We start from the raw sequence: 24,746 nt of genomic DNA, 5'->3' as shown, positions 1-24,746 counted from the left end.
CTGCACTGTAAGACGATAAGGCTTTGTGTAATTATGGTGGATTTTCCCTTATTTCTTAAAGAGTTGTCCAGACGTAATATGCTATTATGTTTCCTGCTTTACAGTTCCTTGTAACAGTTTGTTTTGTAGAAAATTGTATGTGCATGACCCCTTCATAGCTCTATGCACAGATATTACTATTATCCAAGTAAATATACAAGAAAAGGGAAAAAAAGTGTTGTACAACATCCAGTGCAAGCAGACTAATGCAATGCCAAGATTAGTATGGAGTCACACTCACAATTTGCAGTGATTAAAGTTTGTTGGATTTAGTCAAGGCTTTACTACATCTGAAGAAAGACAAATGACTTTCCTTTGACTTGTCAAATCTATCCCTTGTTGCATTCAAAGCACTACGATCATGTTTAAAATAGAGCTTTTTCAAAAGCATTACCCAGAAAGCAATTCCCTATCAGCAAATCTTTTCACTCCAGTTTTTTTCTTCTTTGAAAGTTTGGGGCTCAGTCCACTGTGACAGACAAGTCAAGGCAGGCTTCCCGACACAAACAAGTCTCGGCTCCATCTCATGCGGAATGGGATGGGTTTGCAGATGTTCTGAAGCAAGCTATATCTTGCCGTTTTGGAGAAACAACACGTCTCTTAGCACACTTACCTAACCTCTTTGCCCACGGCACAATATGAGACATAATCATTGAACTTAACCCATTCAAAGCTCCCAAGATCAGGCCCAGAACAGAGGGTTCACAGCAAAGACGTACCATGTTTACCAAAGTTTTGTCTATGGACTCTTAACCCATTAGAGTAAGCCTTGGTTGAACTCCTGAACTCCAAACGATAATCTAAGTATATAAAAAAAGGAGATAAACTTTAGAAAGACCCACTGCAAGACAAAATGATGATTTACAGCCCAGGTTTGCCTGACTTTATAAAATAGTAAAAGAATAAAGTTCAGGAAACTTACAAGGGAGAGGATTGGGTATAACACATACAAAAGTGACAAAGGACATGTACATGTGCCCAACTCTGTCCACTCTATTCCAGAACTTGCGGGAATGATGTGTGTTATACTTTCCACAAGTGTCTCGGACATAGGCAGGAAATGGTTAAGGCCCAGGTATGGAATTATGTTTTGTCTCCAGAAAGCAGTCATCAAGCAAAACGGCAGGGACTAATTCCTCCAGGGGATTGTTGATTTTTACTCAGAATTTCACAGAGTTTTAATTATGAGAGGTATCATCTTTTGCTGAATTAATGAATTGGTCAAATATATTGCCAGCCTATTCACTGAGGTGGTCACATGTGATATTTAACATTTTATGCCATTCTCATTGGAAGAAATTGAAAAAAATAACCTAAGACTCATTTCTAAACCTTTGTACTTGACCGTATATAACATTGCTATTTGTACCAGATACCTACCCCACATTAAAAGACAATGCAGTGACATGTTGTACTCACTTCATCCATAGTCACACTGTAATTCAGTAATGCATTCACAGGCAAACCCAAAATACATCACTAACAGACCTGCATGAGCCATCAAGGCAGTTTATGAGAATATACACCCAGAGCAGAGCTGAGGAGAAGAGTCTTTGAGGCGTGTCACTCACCCCCCACACAATTCTCTGTAAACAATTGCTATTCTGACAGACATACTGCTTTCTGGATGTCAAAATGAGAGGGTAAAATGTACACTGTGGGAATTGGCTAAATGTCACTATCCCACACTCTCAATAAGCCATGGTAGCAAAGCAGCTCCAAAACTTTCTCTAATCTGCCTATTTACCTGAAGGCACACTTTACCATTTATTTCCACCAAATAAGCTGTTAAATCTTTTGACACTCTGTGATTCCATGCTTAATAACAATTAAGGGCTCCCTGGATTAACAGTGAAACAAACGATTCCCATAGACAAAAACCGTGAATAAATCTCTCAGCAAACCTGTGCTCAGCTACACTGAGACAACCAAGCCAACGTTACTGAAAATCTCCAAGATGCTTTGGATGAAAAACTTTCAATTAAACACAGATTTTCCGAACTACTGTCTCATATCAGTGTTAGCTAAATAAGAATGCAAATAATATGTTATACCATGATGAAAGAGTTAACAGAACAATGAGAGAAGCTGAGAAACAAAATGTTTCATGCAAATGCAGCAGAAATTGATCTTTAAAATGAACATTAGGAATACCATTTTGCAAGGCTACGACATCACTTTACTAGATATACGTCATGGTATACTGGATGCCAAAGGCAAAAATGGGTGTAACTACATAAAAGATGAAAAGATGTCAGTTGTAAATTGATGTCTTTCTTTACTATACAAAGTTTAGTTACAAGGTATAAAATAGCTTTCATTTGTTGTATTTATCATACCTGTTAAACAATAATGTCAAAATTCTGCAGTATTTGCACCTATTAGTAATATTTAGTAGGTATCTTCAAGAATGACAAAATTGACTGTGACAAATCTTTCTGTCATCTGCAAGGCCAGCACTTTTTCATGTGAGACAATGACACCATCTGCAGGAGAAGTAGCTATGGGATCAGTAGAGAGTGCAGAATAAAAGCTGCTGTGAAGCTACTGTACTATCTCACCTAGCCATCTCTGCAGTGAGCAAAGGATGCGAAAATCAGTTGTATAAGCTGAGCACTAATACAATAATTGTCCCCACACCCTCAATCACATCTAATATGCTTGGGAATCTGGTTCACTTTTCAACATTGACTTATGCTGCGTTTCATTTACCTCGGAGGTCAGAACTCGGAACTGGGAATGACGTCACAAACAAGTTAATAGTGTTCCAGTACAAAAAGTCCAAAAGCCATTTAGCAGTACGAGGAACCCATTTAAAAAGCAAGATTTCTTACTTTTCTGGATAACTTGTCAGATTTAATTGACCCCAGTTTAAATGGCCTTTATCTTTGTTCAGACTACCTTAAATCTGACAAGCTGTCTGCTTAAGCAAGAAATCCTGCTTAATGAAACAGACCCCAGTTCTAGCCCAGTTAATTGTTGGCTGTTCTTAGCAAAATCAGTGGATAACAACACATTACGCAGTATTTTACATAGCAAAATGCCAGAGATAGCGATTGGACGGTACTGTGTGTACAACTGATTTAATAAGCTACAAAAAAGATGTACGTGCTAATGAACAGTTTAAAATTACAGTTTTAACTTCTGTTGATAAGGGGTGCAGCCATCTTGAATTTTCAGCTCGGGTTGTGTTGATTCCTCTGAGTTCAGGAGTAGGAATTCCAACTTAAGGGGGCATTCCAGTTGAAATTTCCGACTAGGAACTCGGAATTTACAAGTTACAAGTTCAAATAGAAAACAGCTGTAGCCACCCAGATACAAAGAAAGACATCTACATAGCCAAGGCAACTACTTCTAAACTCTATAAAACATTTTCTTTCTATTTCTAACTTCAAAATAAGCCTTATATCAGTAAATGACAGATAAACAAAAAAATAACTAAATACTTGCACAAATAAGACAACGTGACTGTAAAATATTTTAATCCAGGAAGGGAAAAACTCTAACTTTGAGATAATTCAAGAGACTAAGAATTATTAGGAGTCCTCTGACACCTAGAAGGGTGGGACAACATATTTTATCTGGCTCAGAAACACAGATAAATACCACCTGAGGCGAATGAAATCCTTTTCTTTCACAACAAGAAGGTTGCTAACAAAAAAATTATTGTTGTACTTAGCATGCTAACTGAAAAAACGAATCAGGGCCAAAGAGTAAGGGATGGTGCTGTTATTGGATCCAGTGCTGCTTCTATATTTGAAGACTTCGATTGGGTTTATGAAAATCTCCTGGAGCAGAAATCAGGAAGCCACAATATTCATGCTTTGCCAGTTAAATAATGATCCTTACTGTAAATGTGTGAGGAGCGGTTAAAAGCTATTTCTTGAATTTCTTTGTAAAAGACAAAAGCCATTACAAGTGAATGCATCTGAGGGTCATCCTTACCATGCATTACATACACAAAACACAGTTCACAGAAAGAAAGTGAGATGTATGGTGAGATACTTACTGTCCAGGTGGCAGACTTGGCTGTACTGGACTGCTGGAAGGAAACGTCAAATGTGTGGGGGCCGGCATAGTCAGTGTTAGATGGGATGGCAGGCGATGGTGAGAGGGCCTCAAACGTGGAGCTCGGCTGTGCATAGGGTGATGGTGCTGTCACGCTGCTCTGAGCATGCTCATTGTTGTAGGGGCTCGTAGAAGAAGAGCCACCATTTTGTATCTGCTGGTCCATGCCGTTTAGGAGCCCCAGATTTGTGTACTGAGACTACAGAGAGAAAGCGGGGGGAAAAATCACACTGCGTTACTGCATACAAATAAAGTAAAATAATCAAATTTGTCAACAGCATGAAATAAGAAAAGTTATTAGATGACCAGCAAGACAACCATAAAATAGAAATAAATTAACAAGTAAACAAGGTATTCAAATACATGAATATATTGCCACAAGATTAATCAAAATACCTATAAACTGAAAGACTTTACATAGCATACAATGCTTGTATCAAACAAAAAAATTGTTTTTCACTGAATTTTGATAGTTCACTTGAACTGAAAGAATAATGTAACTGTAGCCTTAACATATAGCTTATGCTGTTTTCAAAATCTGAGAGTCTGATTTAATGTGACATTGTAAAATTATACCAATTGCTGACAACTGTTGTGGCTCCTAGCTATAATAAATACATAACAAATCCAATGAAAAAAACTAATTATTTAGAGTGGGAATTAATCAGTTCATATACAACTGTTATGCCTAAAGTATATTTTCTTATGGGTTATTGCAGGCACAGTAAGCAGCACTTGTGGAAGGAATAATATTTATATATGCAGGATTAGCTGCTGGTTCTAACATTACTGCAGCCCTCATGTTATGAAAAGGAATTTCCAAAAGATTAAATTAGTGATAAACGTAAAATATATTCAAAAAACAAAGGATAAGTACATTTTATTTTAGCAATGCCACACTATTATGAAAAGTTTGTTGCTACTGTCTGAAAACCAAGATGTGTTATATTATGTATGTATTCAAAAGCTTATACCTGGTGCTGTTCTCTTTATATATTTTTGAGATTTAAAGGGTTAGCTGCTTTCATTTAATTTTTTTGTAAACTTTCTTGAGGATTGTTTATAAAATATAAAAATAACATCTACGGTGTGGCTACAGATTTATTTTTTGCTTATATTTTTGTTTAGACTGTGCTTAGACCACTGCTTGTACAACAGCAGTGAACCGTAAGTCATTAAAGGACCTTGACTTCGGCAACTCATCCATGCTGATACAATGAAAAGGAGTTCTCAATCTATCAGTATCAGGACACACTGGAAGCACAATGGGAAGGGAAGCACGGGAGTCCAGGAATAAGGGGTAAACTCAGGGTTTATTAGAGGGATGACATGATCGGGAGCACAGAGAACCATCAGTGATCACAAGACTTTACTGACAAGACTGGGGAAAGATTAACTGGGAAGCACTTAAATACACAGACTTGATTGTAAAAGACTAGGAACAGCTGGCAATCAAGAGGATTCCACATGAGGTTAACGAGGGGGCATGGCACACAGGAGGAGTGGCACGATTGGAACGTGACAATCAGGTACACACTATGCACACTGATGCAATGAAAAGGAGTTCTTGATCAATTTGGCAGATATATTCACAATGACAATAAAAATGGATTCTCAATCTATCTGACACACACTATCTACACTAACACAATGAAAAGGAGTTCTTGATATAACTGGCTCATACTAACCACCACTGACACAATGAAAAGGGGTTCTCAATCTATCTGCACCATACTAACCACAGTGACAATGAAAATGGGTTCCAAATCTATCTGGCACATACTATCCATGCTAACATAATGAAAAGTGGCTCTCAATATATCTGAAGGATACCATCAATGTCGACACCACAAAAAGAGGTTTGTAGCTTATCTGGTACAGACCATCCATAGCAACACCATGAAGAAGGGTTCATAATCTCAAGATCCCACAAGGACAGAAGGACTTCAACCATGCACTGCAATACTTATCAGTTACTATTATGGTGGGTGAGACGGGTTCTGATGTTTCAATGAAAACTGCTGAAAGAAGCTCACAGAAGATGGCTTCTCTATCCTCTTTCTCTAGACATCAAATGTTCTGTAATGAGTAATTCTGCTCCCTCTAGAGAACGTTTCATCATGGTATTACAAAAGTATCGTTTTACTGTGACAAAGCTTGCATCGTGGATGTAGTTTTCTAACAGATATGTGTGTGCATGTGAGGACACACACACACACACACACACAAACACAGTCCACATATTCATATCTTTATGAGGACTCTCCCATAAATTTCTATCATTTCTAATTCCAACTATGACAACCATAACCTCTAACCTTAAGCATAAGTAACCAAACTAAATACAAGACTTTTGGGTATTTTTGTTTTTTTGATTGTAGTCAAAGATTTTTATGTGTGGCAGCTTGGCCATTACAAATCCTCTTCCAAAATCACCCAAGTATTTGTAGCAACTTTCCAATACACTATTATATTTTTTTTACTTAACCACTGGCACACATTGTTTGGCTAAGCAATACCTTATATAAATATTGAAGAATTAATTAATTAGTTAATTAATTAATTAATTTGGGCTTGTGGTGAAATTTAATGAATACATGTAATGGCTGATGAGCCCCTGAGAAGTGGGTTAGGAGCCAAAGTGGTGCTCATTTAGCCATCCAACAAAATATCAGCTCATTCTTTTGGAGAACTGTAGAAATTCCATTTCTTTTTTATTGTGTTACTGACTGTTACTGTGAATTTGCAAATGTTCTAATGTTAAATACACGTTCTTCTTAAGCAGCCTTAAACAAAATATATCCCACGTGCGCGCGCACACACACACATATATCCACGTGCATTTCAAATCTACTACACATTTTTTTCTGAGTTTTACTTTGATTTATGAAAAAAATCAATGAGTGATCACCACATAAACATGAGATTAATAAATTAATACAATAAAAATAAAGAAATAAATAAAATGGATAGTCCATTCACCATGAACTGGTAAACAGAGTAAGGCCAACTACAGTTGAAGTATGCTATTACTGGCTGCTACCCCAACTTAACATGCAATTTGGGGAGAAAAGAACTGCAAAGGAAAAGGGAATGTCAGGATTTATTGTGACACCTTAGACAGGCAGTGATATGGAGGCAATTATGAGGCACTTCTGTTGTTGGGTAGTCTAGGGCCCACAATATTACTGCCCCTGGCAATGTGGGCGGAGTAAATGAAGACTAAAATGGTCACTTGAGGGGAGAAGGAATGACCCCTGCCAGCCCCATCTTGCCTACTCTGGTAACCATTCACGCCATTCCATTCCATTTATACCCGTACATTCCCGGACTAGGTGCCATGTCTCTGTGGCTCTTTAGACAGCTATTAATCTCTGCAGGATGACTGCTTTTATTTCAGGCACAGCAGGTTACAGCTGTCTTGCTCTCACACCCTCTGGCAGGTGCAATCTCTGCCAGGTGACTCGGCTTCTTTCACATATGCACACACAAACAGTTCTGTAATTATATCTTTCTGAGGACTCGCCATTCATTTCTACAGAGAAAACTCTAATCCCAACATGACGACCTTAACCCCTACCCAGCCCTAACCTTACCCATAAGTACCCAAACAAAATATGAGAGTTTTGGCATTTTTAGTTTTTTGATTGCATTCACAGATCTTTGTGGGGACCTGAAAAATGATCTCCACAGTGTCAAAATAATAGTTTTTATCACATTTTATCACAATGTAATATAAACATAATCCACACACACACACACACACACACACACACACACAGTCTAGCATCTGAGGGAGGCTAGTCCATGCTGTTAAGCCGGGGGGGTGACCTGGTTGCAGATAAGGGTCAGTGTTCGTGTGTGCCACGAGTCAGCCAGAGCCCAAAACAATAGCAATGGGGTTTTCAGGTGATTCCTGAGAACAATGTACCAGAGCAGATGGAAGGGGGCATGTGAAAAAGTGTATATTGTCCTGTCAATGAGAGACAGACACAGAAAGAAAAGAAAACCTTGCTATAACTAAAGCCTCCAGTCTTGAGCAGGATGCATTTTTTTAAGGAGACGTGTGTCGTTACAATAGAGAGAACACAATCCCTTTACAATCAGAGGACAATAGGGCCCTTCAAGACCATGAGGGCTCAACAGACATGTTTAGCATCTGATTTGGCTGCAAAGGCACAAGGGAAAAAAATTAACTAGGGTCATCAATAACATTTATATTTGGACCAAATTTAAAACAGTTAATGTACTGAATGTTCATTGTAGATCTGTTTCAAATTATATATCAGCTCAACTAAGGAGTAAATGTCATGCATTTATGAGAATGGGAAGTCAGTGAGTATCAAAGGATTTCACATAACTTTAATTAATAGTTGCAGAATATATAACACCCAACACAGTTAAATTAGGTATTACAGGCATGTAATGTATGAATGTATTTTATTTCTACTTTCATAATTTTTATTTTATTCTCTGTAACTAAAAGTTGCATAAAAGTTGACAGAAATGCATTACACACTAGCATGGCATTAAATCAACATTAAATCAAGTTCTCTATAATTCTCTACAACAATGATTGTTAATTCCTTATGTCAAAGTAACTCATGTAAGAGTTTCTAAAGTGCACCATTACAGTGGAGCAGCACAGTAACTTTTCTAACTAATTAAAATCTGTCCAACACATTCAGATCATCTGCTATTATAAAAGTAGGTCTTGGAAGTAGAAACTTAATATTTACATAAAATGACTGAAATCTTAATAGTTATGGTAATGTTAATACGAAACAAAAACTGTAAATCATCAACATGACTGTATTGAGTGATGTAAGGTTATACTGGAATAGATGGATTTTAGTGTAACAATTCTTTAAAAAATGAATAAAAAAAATGAATGCTGAAACTGGGTGTTTCAGGATTAAGCTATTATTTGACTAAAACCTTACACTAATCCAAATAAAAAAAAATAAATAACTTGAAGAAGGCCATAAAAAATCTGTTGGGGGGGGGACATTCTATACTTTCTTTTAATACCTCCTTTCATACCTTATTCCACTGCAATGTAGCATGCATGTATTAAGTACCTCGGCTTCTCTTAAAAATACCTTAGTTTTATAACTGCCCTGAAAAGTGCTAAGTAGAAATGTTGTAAATTAACAGCATTCATGTTTTTAAAAACCTATAATGTGGCGATTTTTGCATGCATGGTTATGCAGTCTGTTTCAGGGATAGACTCTGTTCAAGATTTCATTCTGTTAGGGGTGGGGTGAGGGTGTGGTGGACTGATGACCTTCACAGTCAAAAGATACTTGATTTGATTTGGTTTGAAGAATCTAAATCACGGAGACACCATAGCTGGAATTTTACAAACACAAATGATATTGATAAATTGGTTATTTCTAATAATATTTTTCTTTGATTATTATTTAAATGGAATCTGAATTCCAGAGTATGAGCATATAAATGTTCAGAGTAACATTCTGCATAACGAGAATATCTGAAACATTCCCTTCAATCCAACCATATTTTCCAAACTGACAGTTCACAGGGCACGACTTCTTTGTCATCATATATGGGCAATAGAGAAAATAATTGTATTACTTGCCAACAGAGTTTTTTTTTTTAGAGTGATAGTATTCCTAGCCAGGTTCTATTGAACCAGTATCAGAATGTATTCACTGATGAGACTTCTAAGCACTTATGTAAGTCACTCTGGCTAAGCGCGTCTGTCAAATGCAGTAAATGTTTCTTGATTACTAACTTAAAAAGCTAAATTTTACAGGTTTTCTAATATTTAATTTTGCATCCTATTATTAATTATTAGCAAACATATATTAATTCTCTGATAAGAAACAATACTCCAGACAATACATATTTGCAAAACTCAAGATGAAAACTTCATAATGCAGAGACTCAAAATGAGATATTTTCATCTTAAGGGTGAAATTTTTGTCATTCCTGGGGCCCACTTTAATTTCTTTAGACAAAGCAGCATGTGTGTCTGTTTGCTACGGTGATTGAATGGAGGGGAAAGGTGCTGACTAAGGCACGGGGGTCTTGTGGACTGATACCTTCTGGGATAGGTGCAGTGTGTGATTATATCTCTACACCAACACACCATTAAAGCAATTACAGCAGGAGACTAAACAGCATTGCCTGGGTGAGCACATTCTTATGGTGCTGATGGCTCCCAGGGGACTACTGGCTACAGAACCTGATCCCGGATGGGGGGGGGGGGGGGGGGGAGGGTGGGCAGGTTGGGGGACAAAAAATAAGTAATTCACCTGCATTAAGGTAAAAAAAACAAACCAGCTACACGGAAGGCGACTGGAGGACCTTTCAAAACATATTTGCATTTGAAAAAAAAACATCTTTTACGTCATTAATTTTTGGATTATTTTAAAAATGTTCCAGGGTCACTCAATAAAGGCTACGCAAATATAGCTGTTAAAAATACTGAGATTTTTCTGGGGGAACAAGAAAAACCTAAAACAAGGCAATTTCAGACTTCTGTAAAAACAAGTACAACTATGACAACTCATGAAAGAAGACCAAAGGGAGGCTTTATTCACAAGTGACTTGTTGTTGACAGCACTGCTATGTGAAGCCAAGGTGTCTGACCAAGAAGACAACACAGGTACCTGTTATGAAGAATGCCAGGCTTGAAAGGGAGCAAACTGACATAACAGCCTACATGGTGCAGGTTAAGACCATGAAAGACACAGCTCAACTGCAAAAGGAACCTATTTTCATGTGAAAGTATGAAATACGCAGAGATCATTAAATATACACTGGACAAATAATGCATAAAATAAGATTTTAATTTTAAATTATTTAATAATAATAAAAGATATAAAACTATACTCCATATTATGAGACAAATCAGATTTGTTTTAGCTGTTAGAGCATCACTACTAAAATTTACATTAATTGTTTTGCCATTTATAGCATTTCTGCTTTCAAGAAATAATCTGAATAGAAACATAAAGGCTATTAAAGCAAACTACTAAAAGAGACTAAAAAGACTATAGTGATGTCATTAAAAAATAACTACTGAAAAAAAGAAAAGGAAATTTGTATTATAAAGCACTTTTTTAAAAAATTACCATCAAAAAAGGTTGTCAGATGGTTAAATAATTAGCATGCAGGATTTTAAACTCAATTTAAGATTCCAGTATTAAACACAAAAACATTTCTGGAAAATATCACTTTATCCAAGAATCATTACGAAGTTATATAACAGTTATAAATGCATGATGTCATGAAGTCACTATGTATTCCAGCAAGCCACTGGAATGTTCGTTTGACCCAGCAAATTCAGTAATTTAATGAACAACACCAGATGAAATGTTGATTACTGCGCCGTATTGAATAATGAAGAGAACATCCAGTGGCTGTGACTATTACATTTCCTCTCTGTTTGGGGAACTTTTTGCATTTTTTGCATGGCTTATTTGTTTACCCCCTGTTTACCCGTTTTCTCTTTTCTCTGCTGAAGTGATGGTAATTGTGATAGAATGAACGCAAGCCTTTCGATCTGTTCTAGGTGTTCTACCCTGTACCAAACTCATTCCACAAAATCTGTTCAGATGGTGTGGAAGCCATTTTTATCTTGGGCAACACATTAGGAATTTACGTTCTACTGGGGAAAATTGATTCACAATGGGAAAAGAATTATCAAATGGAATACACCACACACATTTTTGACAATTTTTTTAGACGACTATGTTAAACATGTGGAAATCAATGCTCCCCATCAACTATAGCACAGACCAAGATACAAAATTTACTGTTGCCTGTTGTCACTCATAGCAAAATTATTGCAGCTGATTCTATATAGTTTCCCATCTAAATTCTTGTCCCGTTTACAAGTAGTGTAATAGCCGACAAGGCAGATCAAATTGTTAATATTAGTACAACTTATCCACAAACAAAAGCCAGGTCAAATACTAGTACCACTGGCATAAACTTTAATGGATAATCTAGTAAACTAAGCAAATAAAAGATGAGCAGATATCCAAGAGTTTTAACTGAAGTTATTCCCAGTGACGTGGGTTTGATATTACATCTAGACTATGCTTGCCTAGTGGTGGTGAAATGCCAGTCTTTTCAGATGACAATTCTCCTGCTCTGTTGACTTTAACAAATAGACTTACTGAAACAGAGGTGACCATAGCATCTGCTACTGTCCAAACATCAAGATGTAATCACTTACTTATACTGTATTAACTGGTACCTGATTTATAGAAAACTGAAATACACTTTGTAAATAGAGATGGATAATTCTTGTTCCAAGTGCTAAACAGAAGACAAATTATTTGCACCCAATAATTTATGAGAGATTCATGGCATGACCCATATAAAGATTCACAATACTGACCAGCCTGTTATAAAGATAGCTGTATTATAATTATGTTTTGACACCAAAATTGTCAAGGTCAGAATCGATGGAATGGCATCTCTGAGGCTGCTTCCATTTTCAGCCATTATTAAGCTGAACCACTGCCACCGAAACAAGTAACTTTCTAAGTGGGAAACTGAGGTGGGACAGAGAGGAGATCTCCGAGCCTCTTACCTCACTATACTGTGTTGGGGCTGCCGTCTCCAAATACAACATGTTGGCGCTGAGGTTGAGCAGTGCAGCCGCCGTTTGCTCCTCTGGCTCCAGGGTTCTCTACCTTGTTTCCCCTGCTTTTAGGATTTGTTGGGGGTCTATGGATGTCAACAGTATAATCAGTCTCTATAGGATTCTACGGGGATTTCCATATATACTGCCAAGGGGAGGAGTCAGACACCTACCCGCCCAATGCTAGATTCCACACCTTCACCTACTCAGGTATAACACTAAAATGCTGCTGGTTGTAGTTGTGCATGCTTCATTTATTCAATTTCAACTGTTAAGGGACTAATAAACACATGCGTTGTCATTAAGTTCTCAATTTTAAACAGTAAGATGTAGGTTTTCAAAATTCACCAGATCCTGTCCTGATGCACATTTAATTTTTCTGTTTTAATTCAGTATTGCACCAGTCAAAGACATTAAAGGTAACTGAACATATATGTAATACTTTGACGAGCATGAAAAAATATCTTACTTCAACAAAACCTCTATAGCCCAAAAGACTGTATGTTTCATCAAGCACAGATAACATAACTTTGAAACAGAAGTGATCTAAGCCAAACAAGTAATGCAATATTACAGCCACAAGGATTTATTTAATTAAACTAAATAAAACCATCTAATTTCACCTGCAGCCTGAAGTGAAGAAACTTATATTTTAAGAATTAGCAAGAAAAGAAATTCGTAAACAAAGCTTTGACACAATCACCCAGATGTCTATGCCTGGTAAATAATTTGCATATTATCTAAACATTAGGCATATTATTTGGAGAGTGGATCCCAATGAACAGCTCATCTGAGCACTTCTGTCCAAAGGTGGCAAAAAGTAGAAGAAGCACATCTTAGAAAAGCAACGCAGTATAAACACTAACTCATTTGCATGAGAATATACACCTTCCTCAAACTCCTCTAAGGAGCTTTTAATGCAATCCAAACAGTCCTTAAGTGTGACTCCTGTACATTGCTTCTCTATACATAACGAAAAGTGCAAATCTCTTTCGGATAATCAAAAAAAACAGGTCTTACAGTGTCAATACAATTAAGTCTTGAAACATGTTGAAAAATGTATTTGGGAGCGACATTTGGAAGATGACCGTTATTCATCCCAATATAGCTCACTTATCTTTAAACTCTCTCCCATTTGTGTAAACCCAATGTCTTCTCATTTTAATGACCCCAACATACTGCAAGTATGATTCACAGTTTTAAAACAATATAATTCCCCAAAATATAATCAAACTAATAGTATGTTTTTAGGATTGACGTTAACTAAAAGATCACACTCTTCATCTTTTCATATTATTTAGTTTATGGTGATCTCAGAGTATAAAATTTGTAAATTTACATTGCCATAGTTATTTAAGGTACTCTGGTATCTGTTGATTTTATCAAAAAAAAAAAGTATCCTGAGGACTTTACAATAATTAAATAATACAATAAGCATTCAGGGCAGCTAGATCCAAGTTGGTACCCTAAAACGTGACCCTTTAATTTATACTGCAATGTGAGCTACAAGGAACAGGTATAACTTAACCAATGAAACAATCAAGGGAGACACAGGAGCAATGAGAAATATGGTGAACACAATAACTGTAAGAACACACAGAACTAAGAAAATTAACAAACACTAAAGACTAACAATCTACAGCAAAGACTAGGGGAAACACCACCAGGAACCTAGAAATAAGAATATACAGAAATAGTCACAATAAACCTGGGGAAACTCTAGAATAAGAAAACACAAAATAAACACTAGAGAACAAAAATTCAGAAAACAAAACAGGTGGGACTGGTCTCAAGCCAGCCTCAAACCCATGACACAGGGGAACAGAATCTAGGCAACACCTGCTGGCCAAACAGGAAGGGGACACGAAGTGCAGGGTCGGACAGGTGCTGACCCGGACATTACCACCAACCAAATGCGTGAACACCGGGCATGTGAGGGTAACAGAGACAGAGAAGACAAGACCAGACAGTGAGATGATAGACACAGAACCACCAATGAAAACCAGGAATCCATACAGAACGGACAGATAGAATGAATACGGGGAGCTGGGAAAGGGTCACCAGATAAGGGAACACAGCAAGGAACAGACCATACCATTTATTTATATTTAAAAGGATAACTATTATATCTTCATTAATATATATTATATAGTTTAGGACAAGACGAAACATGAATATTACAAAGCCAAACACAGTCACAAAACTAAAAATAAAGTAAAATACATATGTATCGCCTGCTTATTAATGCCTGGACTGAAAAAATAATGTTCTATCCTTATATGAACTATATCTTTAAGGGCACATTGGAACATTATTAAATGCTAACTGAAATAATTTTCTTTTGAAAAATGAACTGTGACTAGTTTATTTTATTTTTTGCTTGTTAGCCATGGTACAAGCAGGATAATCCATTTTATGTGATTATATGAAAATAATGAACTCCAACTTGGTTAGCGGTCTTTCACTTCAGGGTGCATTAAAACAAGTAGTCATTGATTATTTTTGTATAACAGCACATCTTGTTGTGTTTTATCCCTAACATACACCACTCATTGTGCATTCTTTGTGATTTATATACACCACTAATTACGAATTCTTTGTGATTTATGAATTCTCACCAGGTACTTTATGGTTCAGGTAAATCCTTATAAGGGATCGGTCCTACATACAGCTCATGCAGATCATTACTCTTGATACTATGAGTACTGAATCATATTCAAAAAGATGAACCATATTCAAATCAAAGAAAAAGCCTTATAGTGTAATGGGAATTTGGTTCACCTAGGCCTATCATTCCACGCAATACTTCTGAATTTGCTGAAGGGCAAATGGTGGAGCTTATAAGTGCTGGGGAGGTGTCTCACAGCCTCGTTAGCTGCAGCCACAAATCTGTACCTACAAATTCAAGATTTTTTTCCTTATTATCGTAAAAGCAAACAATACTGGAATGATGCATCGAATTTCAAACATGGTTTATCTAAGGTTATTGAACCTGATCAGAGATAGAGGGATTTTTTTTATTGCTTATGTTTTCTATAAATGACCACATATCAGAAATATACAGAATTTTATCAAGGATTTTTTTAAACACTATTTTATAAGGAGGAAATCATGCATATTGACACACAGTTACATTTTAATGAATTTGTAGGGAACTGACATTATGACATATACAGGTGAGATTCCAAATACATAATCAGAGGTCATGACTCCATTTCAGCCGGGAGCTAAGCCAGAGGAATACGCCTGTGTTAACAGTTTAAGGGAACTGGCATCTTTCTAGACGACTCCCTACTCTGCCATGCTCAGCTGATTTGAACCTTGGCATAAAATCAGTTATTTTGGGGAAAGTATTGTGTTCCTGCTACCACTGTTTCCAGCACATTCCTTTGTGATTTTAACCCAAATACTCTTCCCCCCTTTTTGCAAAGAGAGACCTGTTTATCAAACAAGGACCTGAGACATGGCTGCAGCTTCTTTACTAAATTGCCACCCTGCAGCCAAAGAAAACAAGAAGTAAGAAAAATGCCTTACTAAGCACAAGTCCTAGACAATGCAAACATGCCCCCTGTGGGGGTTGACTGCAAGATGTATACTAATGAGACGTAAAAGAGGGAAAGGCAGTGCCAAATCTGGCCCTTCATCAAAGGGTGCTGCTAAGTGTGTAATTGCTGGATAGTCCCGGACCTCCCCATGTGTCACGGCCTATACTCTGTGGTCTCCTGTTGCTAAAGGTTACAGAGGTGTGCTAACCACTCAGGCAGAGGAGTGGATCTTGCAGATACAGAAGGCGACGCTCTGTTTTGCTACTCTTTTTTTAGCCCCCCACCCAGTACCAGACAGCACCCCAGGAAGAGAGAGAGCAGCATTCCTTCAGTGGGAGGGGAGCCCTGATCTGTTTTCACTGCCAGACAGGCTAAAGGAGTGAATGCCCAGTGCTGATGTGTAAGGATTTTAACATCCTTTTCATTCTATATATTAGTACACAGGCAGTGCATTCCCATTCAAAAGCATTGCCACGCCTGTACTGAGGAAGTCTTACCTTGTTTGCTCTTTAACACTTTAACATACAGGTAGAAATAAGAATAAGACCACAGGCAGAGGGGACATAGAGAGTTGCCTGTTCATCAGTGACATGCCCCTGTAACTCACTTCTTGATGGAGAAACACAATCACATTCCATCCAGTCACCTAACCAGTTCCCCCAGTTAAAATAAAACACACATTTTGCATTGGGTGTTATACTTGTGATTATTTAAACACTGTATTAAAAAGATATCTGATGTAAAATATTTAAACTCCTTACTGCACTTTTAAGACACTCTGTCCATTGTGTTTAAGCAGTAGATACAGTAATGGATCCAGTTTAAATAATTACATCCAGGCAAAAGCACCAGATTTAAAATCTATGGTAATGATTCTCAGCAAATCAGTAGAGCTAATCATCACATTTTAGAGAACACAGCAATACATACACCTGTTAACCTAAAGATATAAAACAGGAAGTACCCAGGGAAAAGTCTGTAATCCAAAAATAATAAAATAAATTTATTTTAAGTTTATCATAGTGTTAAACAATATTTGACAATGTTCTTTAATGACATGATAAGAGGGTCAACATCTAGAAAATCTGACCACATGTTATCTAAAAGATCCACTGTGTTAGTGTCAAAAGTACTGATGGATGTCCTTATACGTTCTGATAATGTATCTCACAATGTTAGACAAAATAGCATTCCTAGGCAGTATGGGAAAGTATGGAATTTGATTTTGGTGATTTCCAAGTCTGAATAAATATATAAAAATCAAAGAAAGCATCAAAATATTTCAGTTGCAACAAACTGGCATACTATCTAATAAAAAAACACATCTGAGTTTACCTATTAATGTTTTTGATGAAATCACTGATGTGAGCTGGTTGTCAGTGCCATAATGCATGTACAGTGCACATTGAAGAGCAAAACCAAGAAGTGAGGGTGTATCTGTGGGATGTGCGCTTCATTAATCTCCAGCAAGAAGTATTAATGTAAACTACCTTCCAATTTATAATGCTCACAATGGGGAAATGCAATTTCATCAACTTGGCTTGTCAGTCCTAAATATTGTGACTGGCTGGTTAAGTATCTCAAATGTGAGCAGAAAGCAAAATACGAAGTATATGTAAAGTTGCTTAAGATTTCGAACATGAGTTGTGAGCCACATGGCAGAGATGAAGCATTGCTGTCTAGTCATAACCAGTGGTGGATTCTGTCATGGCCATGATGGGTAACTGCCCAGAGTGACACCTTCGGAGGGACGCTGACCTAGCAAACCACCAGCCCCTCGGTTGCCAACTTTTTCCATCTTCACCCTCTCTACAGTCTGGAAAAGTATGGAATTTTAAAATGGAAACTATGCAGGAACCCTGCATGAACCAAACTCTTTTAAGAAAATGCATTCAAGCAACCCGTAGCACTCTTTGACACTGAGGAACGATCATACTCTATATGCAGCCTGGATAACGCTCTCAAGTAATGTTATATTCATTGATATAAAACACTAAATGCACAAAACAACCACTTCTTTGCAATTTGGCGGTGGCCAAAGAAATGCTTTGTGACATTTTCTTTAGTTTATTTTCTCTGTGAGCTAGCAGTAATTAAAATGAGCTTGAATCATTCCTCAATTTGTTACACTTGGTAGAAAATAAAAATAATACCCACATAGTGGATTATTCAGATTTTAAGAGGAAGATTAATATTCTGTGATCCCAAAGGTACATTTTACATCTATCCATTTGCTGAAACCACTTATCCTTTTAAGGGTCATGGGGGATCTGGAGCCTAATCCCGGAGGCTACAGCCATAAGGCAGAGAACAACCCAGGATGGGGCACCAACCCATCGCAGGGCACACTCACACACACCATTCACTCACCCACACAAACATACATACATACATAAACACACCTATAGGGTAATTTGGAAACTCCAATTAGCCTCAGCATGATTTTTTTGGACTGTGGGAGGAAAACAGAAACCCCACGAGGACACAGGAAGAACATGCAAACTCCACACACGTGGAACTCGAACCCAAGTCCCAGAAGTGTGAAGTTACAGTGCTAACCACTGCACCACTGTGTCATCCACACAGTTTACATGATTAGTGAAATAATGTATCATATGTTGAAATTCTCATTCAATTTATTCTCAGAATAAAAAAAAAAACCAGTACCATGTATCCTTCTAATACAGGGTTGCCTCCCATCTAATACATACTTCATTTAAAACAACAAACAAACATACAAATGTTATTTTTCATGTTGAATAATTCCCATGACATTTAAGCATCCTGTTAGAGCACTGCGCGGGACTATTTTTTTAATCCCGCTCCCGCCCACTCCTGCTGAATTTCTGACCATTACCGCCCACTCCCGCTGAATTTCTGACGATTCCCGCCCAATCCCGCCCGCTGTCTCTGTCACTCCCGCCCGCTCCCGCCCACGACAATCTAAAACCCGCCCAATCCCGTGAGATTTGCGTTGGGTCCCACGGGACCCGCGGGATCCCGCTCCCAATGCAGGGCTCTACCTGGGAGTACAGCAACGGGGCAGGTGTGTCGCCTCAATCCTGAAGTGCCAGATTTGTGCCCGTTGTACACTATCGCTTTGCCGCACTTCACACAACACACAAAGTTCAGCTCTTTACCCTCTTTGTTTGTTACAATTTTAAAGTTTTTCCATATCTCCGATTTCCCCAATTTTAGTTTTGTTTTATATTCTCCCTTTGCAATTTTATTAACAACATCAGCTGCATCCTCCATCCTGCTAAGCTAACAATTTTGGGACCCGCTGTCTATTTTTATCCTGCCCGCTATCTCTGTGTCATGCCCCGCTCCGTCCGATCCTAATGTGTGTCACGCCCCCTCGTTAACCTCATGTGGAATCCCAGTGTTTTACAGCTGTTTCGGATTGTTGTCATTAGTTCAGTGTATTTAGTCCGCGTTCCTGTTTGTATCCCCAGTCCGGTCATTGACGTTGTTGTGATGTGCTTTGTGTGCTGTGATTAAAACCCATATTCCCCGATCCCTGACGTCCGTTCGCCTGATTCCCCGCTCCGAGCGGCACGCACCATGACAGAATGACCGGACTCCTCCACAAGACGCCCCAGATCGGTGAGGCGGAATTTCTCGACCTCACCGAAGAGGTGTTATATTGGCTCACCCAGCCCGAAGTCCAGGAGGATCCCCTGCTTCGGGCTATAGCCAGCCGGAGCAGGGACGTCTTAGAGGAGATGTCCCTGCCCGGAGACGCGCACCTTGCGGGGGAGGTGCGCGACAACGTGCGGCAGCTTCGGGAGGGGGTTGCCAGGATATCGCTGAGGCAGGTCGCTTTGGACTGCGGGCTGCCAGACAGCGAGCTACCCGTGGTGCCCCTGCCTCCGCCTACCTCAGCGCGGAGAAGAACGCGGAAGAAGCGGAGAGGCAGAGGACGGGAAGACGCGCAGGAGGTCTTTTTGGGGGCTGTCTCCCTTTCCGCAGCTTGCCCTGCTGAACGCTGGGAGAATCCCCGCCCGATTCTCCACCCGGCGGTGTTTGCGGGTGACGTCACCGCCGCTGCGCTGCCTAAGCCCGCAACCTGCCCCTTCACCGGGACGCGCCTGGCCCTTAAAGGGGCCAGGTCCATTAAGGACACTATCCCGCGGGTTCTGCAATTTCGGAAGCGGGCAGCGCCCCCCGTGGTTCCTGAGGCTGCAGCGCCCCCCGTGGTTCCTGAGGCTGCAGCGCCCCCCGTGGTTCCTGTGATGCCTGCAGTGCCCCCCGTGGTTCCTGTGACGCCTGCAGCGCCCCCCGTGGTTCCTGTGACGCCTGCAGCGCCCCCCGAGGTTCCTGAGACGCCTACAGCGCCCCCCGTGGTTCCTGAGTCACGGCCCAGTCTGGAGAAGGCTGGGAGATTTTTCACCCTCCAGGGCCTGTACTGGCGGGTGGTGAGTGAACCCGCCATAAGGGACTCCCCGGAGGCTTTAGCGCTCCTGGAGCAGCTCCGGAGGGAGTTTGCTGCCGTCTCTCCAGCGGCTCCGTCTCCACAGCTGGAGAGGGCGGAGGAGACCTTGAGGCGACTGCTCCAGCTGCGGTCAAAGCTGGCTCCTCCAGAAGCTCCTGCAGCGCCCCCTGAGGTTCCTGTGCTGCCTGCAGCGCTCTCCGTGACTCCAGCGCTCCCCGTGACTCCAGCGCTCCCCGTGACTCCAGTGCCTGCTGGCCGCACGCCCGAGGCGCCCCCAGTGACTCCCGCGCCTGCTGAGGCGCCCCCAGTGACTCCCGCGCCTGCTGAGGCGCCCCCAGTGACTCCCGCGCCTGCTGAGGCGCCCCCAGTGACTCCCGCGCCTCTGCCTGAGGCCGCCGCTCTGCCCGCGCCTCTGCCTGAGGCCGCCGCTCTGCCCGCGCCTCTGCCTGAGGCTGCCGCTCTGCCGGTCCAGCCCGGCTCGCCCGCGGCCTCACAGGCTACCTCGCCTGAGCTCCCCGCGGCCCCTGAGCTCCCCGCGGCCCCTGAGCTCCCCGCGGCCCCTGAGCTCTCTGCTCAGCCCCCCACGACTCCCTATGCTCCTGTCCCCGAGGAGGTCCCTGACTGCTGCCATGATGCTCCTCCCTCCGTAGTGGAATCGGAGGGGGAGCTTGAGTGGGACCCCTCGGGGATTGCCTTGGCTTCCCCCGTGGCTTCCCCCGTGGCTTCCCCCGTGGCTCCTCGGCCGTCACCCCAGTGTGACAGACCCCGGCTGGGTCCCCGCCTCTCAGTCTCCCGGAAAGGGCGGGGACACCTGCGTCGGGCCCGGGTCCCGCCCGCCCTGCCCCCTGGCTCGCCCGTTCGGCCCCTAGCTGTCGCTCGGTGGCTGCCTGCGGGTCCTCCGGCTTTGGGTCGGTGGTCCCCTCCGGGTCCCCCCCCGGTGCCTCGGTGCCGGTCCTCGGCGTCGCCTCCGGCTCCATGTCGGTCGCCTCTGGGCCCCCCTGCTTCGGCGGGGCGTCGGACGGCGCCTTCGCCGGCTCCGGCTGCGCCGTCGCCTGCCGCGGCTTCCCCCTCCTACCTGCCTCCGCTGGTGTTCCCTCCTGCTCCCTCCGTGTCCCCTCCGTCTCTCCCTCGTCCCGTTCCCTCGGCCCCTGTGTGGTTCCCTCCTGCTCCCTCCTCCCTGTCGCCTGTGGCCCCTCCGGCCGCTGCCCTTCGCCCGCCAGGGCTCCTTCGGGCTCCCTGTTTCCCCCCGCCCTTTGCCTTTGTGCCCCCTGTGTCTGCTCCTCGTCCTCCTGTTTCTCCTTCGTTCACTCCTGGCCCCTTCGTTCCTCCCGTTGGTGTGCCCTCTGTGTCTCCCTTCTCTGTCTGTCTCTCTGCGTTCCCGGTCCTTTGTCAGGTTTTGTCTTGGTTCCTGTCCTTGTTCCTGTACTGTGTCTCTGTCTTGTTTCCTGTTTCTCGTTGATGTTTTTTGGTTTTTGTCTTTCAGGTCCTGTTCCCCGGTCTCGTCCGTCGCCTCCTCTTGGGCGCGCCCGGTGTGCGCGCCTTTGGGGGGGGGTTCTGTCATGCCCCGCTCCGTCCGATCCTAATGTGTGCCACGCCCCCTCGTTAACCTCATGTGGAATCCCAGTGTTTTACAGCTGTTTCGGATTGTTGTCATTAGTTCAGTGTATTTAGTCCGCGTTCCTGTTTGTATCCCCAGTCCGGTCATTGACGTTGTTGTGATGTGCTTTGTGTGCTGTGATTAAAACCCGTATTCCCCGATCCCTGACGTCCGTTCGCCTGATTCCCCGCTCCGAGCGGCACGCACCGTGACACTCTGTTGCTCCCGCCCGCTCCCGCCCACGACAATCTAAAACCCGCCCAATCCCGTGAGATTTGCGTTGGGTCCCGCGGGACCCGCGGGATCCCGCTCCCAATGCAGGGCTCTACATCCTGTATTGCCTTTAACAGAACTGAGAAGGGATTCACAATTTCAAGCAATGACATTTTTCTTCAGTGTGTAAGAGTACTCACAGTAAGGTGCTCATCGGGGCTGTGCATGGTGATGCAATCCATGCTGATTTCAATAGTATTGCCTGGGGACCCATCCGGTTGCTCTGAGAAGTTGAGTTCTATGGGTTGAACTGAATGAAAAGCTGACCTATGGCAAAATATTACATTAAGTAATCCAAACATCATCGCACAGTGAATACAAATATGTTGCAATGACCTTTTGCAGTGTTTAATAAACAAACCAGGACTTCTCAAGTGTTAAAACAATTGATAAGATTTGTACAATGATTATTCATGCTGCTGATACAATTTGCCAGAAAAAATATTCAACATATATATAAAATGTAGATACACTGATATACAGATCAGATTGCAAAATATGGATTGCAAGTAACTTAGTCTGCGAGTGTTTTGCAAGACAAGCAAAATTTTTAAATAAATTTTAACTTGATGAACGAGCGAGGTCTTGCAATACAAGTATTATGTATACACTTTGTCTGCCTAGCATTATGTAATCACAACTGAGCTGATGGTTCTTCTCTCTCTCTCTCTCTCTCTCTTGCTGTGGGATTGTGGATAATCGTTTCCCATGCTTGGTCTCAGTTAGCGTGCCTCACTTGTATAGTAAAATTTAGTAGAAAAACACCACCTGAATAAGGGCGTGGCAGTGCGAGCGATGAATCTGTTTAACGACAATGCAATGTCCACATTTCCGTGAAATTGAAAAGGAGGCAAAAGCAGCTGTCATTGGATAAGTTCCTTGTTAAAGTCGCACAACAGCCAACAGATAGCAGGGATTCCATTATAGTGAAAATTGTCCTAAAAATAACCCTCCTCTTCTCCTCTCTCTCATCTCCCTCACACCATCCACGATTCTTTTCAAAGGTAAAGTGCAGGTTAATTTCTTTATGTATTTTAACTTTATATTTTGTATTAATCATTTTTATATGAATATTTTTGGGTTGTGGAATGAATCATCTGAATTTCCATTATTTCTAATGGTAAAATAAGCTTTGATATATGAGTGCTTTGGATTACAAGCATGTTTCCGGAACGAATTATGCTTGCAAACCAAGGTATCACTGAATAACAAAATGTGCCTGTAAGATTGCCACCTTTAAGCTTCTGCCAGTGGAAATTGCTGTTAAAATCTATAACAATTTCCATTAATGGGAAAGGAGACCATGTAAAGAAAATAATAAATTGTCCAGAATAAATATTATTTAAAAATGAGACAGACTGGTCACAATCACACTATTGAGAAACAACAAATTTTTAGGAGTAAAAGCAGTAAATCTATTTGCAAAATGTTGGTGCAATATGTATGGAATTTACAGTAAACGTAAAACGTACAAATTATCTTGACTAAATGAAAGTAAGCTAATCAACAATCCAGTCTAGGCCAAGTATTACTCTCATTCCTCAAAGGTGTATGGAGACATATGTCATCTTTTTTCCCCACTAGCATTATACTCACTGGTCCAGCATTTCCAGGAGCTGGTTAAAGACATCCTGGCTGACGATGTCACTCACTGTTGACACTTGTGATGATTGTGACTGTGACATGGCGGCGAGGAATGAGCTCTCTGTCCACGACAGGCGAGCAGAAGGGTCTCTTAGCCTGCAGAGAGGCACATGTGAATTGCTTAATTAGACAACTCTGAAAATATGACTGCAAGCTTCAGCTCACTCTCCATGTAAACCAAGAGACACTCTTAATTCAATTTAAATATGTTAAACAAGCAAATGATTTAAAAATATGTGTAGCCATTTTAAAACAAATTCTTTGTTAAAAAAATTAAACTGACATTTAGCCCAGTATACCGAAAAAAGAGATAAGGCCGTAACTGATCCTTCAGCCCATTGTTCCCAATGCAGCTTTGCTCACTGCAGCCAGCACAAAGTGGAATTCCCCTTTGGTATAAATAATCACACTCCTTCAGTTTGCAGTTCCTGGTATGTCTAAAAGCAAAAACTCGAAAATAGAAATTGGCACTCAAGGCAGCGGAAATTCCCCTGAATTCTGAGCAGAGAGATGTCAGTACCC

At 41.0% G+C, this 24,746-nt stretch overlaps 1 protein-coding gene across 6 annotated transcripts in view; it reads right to left on the bottom strand.

Moving 5' to 3' along the window:
* LOC111839110 (tumor protein 63-like) overlaps positions 1-24,746 on the bottom strand; it is an 83,325-nt gene that overhangs the window by 16,645 nt on the left and 41,934 nt on the right. For 4 of the 6 annotated variants that reach the window (XM_072699972.1, XM_072699974.1, XM_072699973.1 and 1 more), the window contains 3 exons: positions 24,177-24,320; positions 22,721-22,847; positions 4,049-4,306 (listed from right to left, as the gene is read on the bottom strand). In XM_072699972.1, coding sequence (XP_072556073.1) covers positions 4,049-4,306; positions 22,721-22,847; positions 24,177-24,320 — 529 coding nt within the window. Of the gene's footprint in view, positions 1-4,048; positions 4,307-12,679; positions 12,879-22,720; positions 22,848-24,176; positions 24,321-24,746 lie in introns of those variants that run through there. The other 2 variants (XM_023802739.2, XM_023802740.2) reach the window with 2 other exon arrangements.

Source organism: Paramormyrops kingsleyae, chromosome 15, assembly GCF_048594095.1.
Source record: "Paramormyrops kingsleyae isolate MSU_618 chromosome 15, PKINGS_0.4, whole genome shotgun sequence".
NCBI classification, from domain to species: domain Eukaryota; kingdom Metazoa; phylum Chordata; class Actinopteri; order Osteoglossiformes; family Mormyridae; genus Paramormyrops; species Paramormyrops kingsleyae.
Note: the sequence above shows the minus strand (reverse complement) of the source record. Positions and strands in the feature narration are given on the sequence as shown.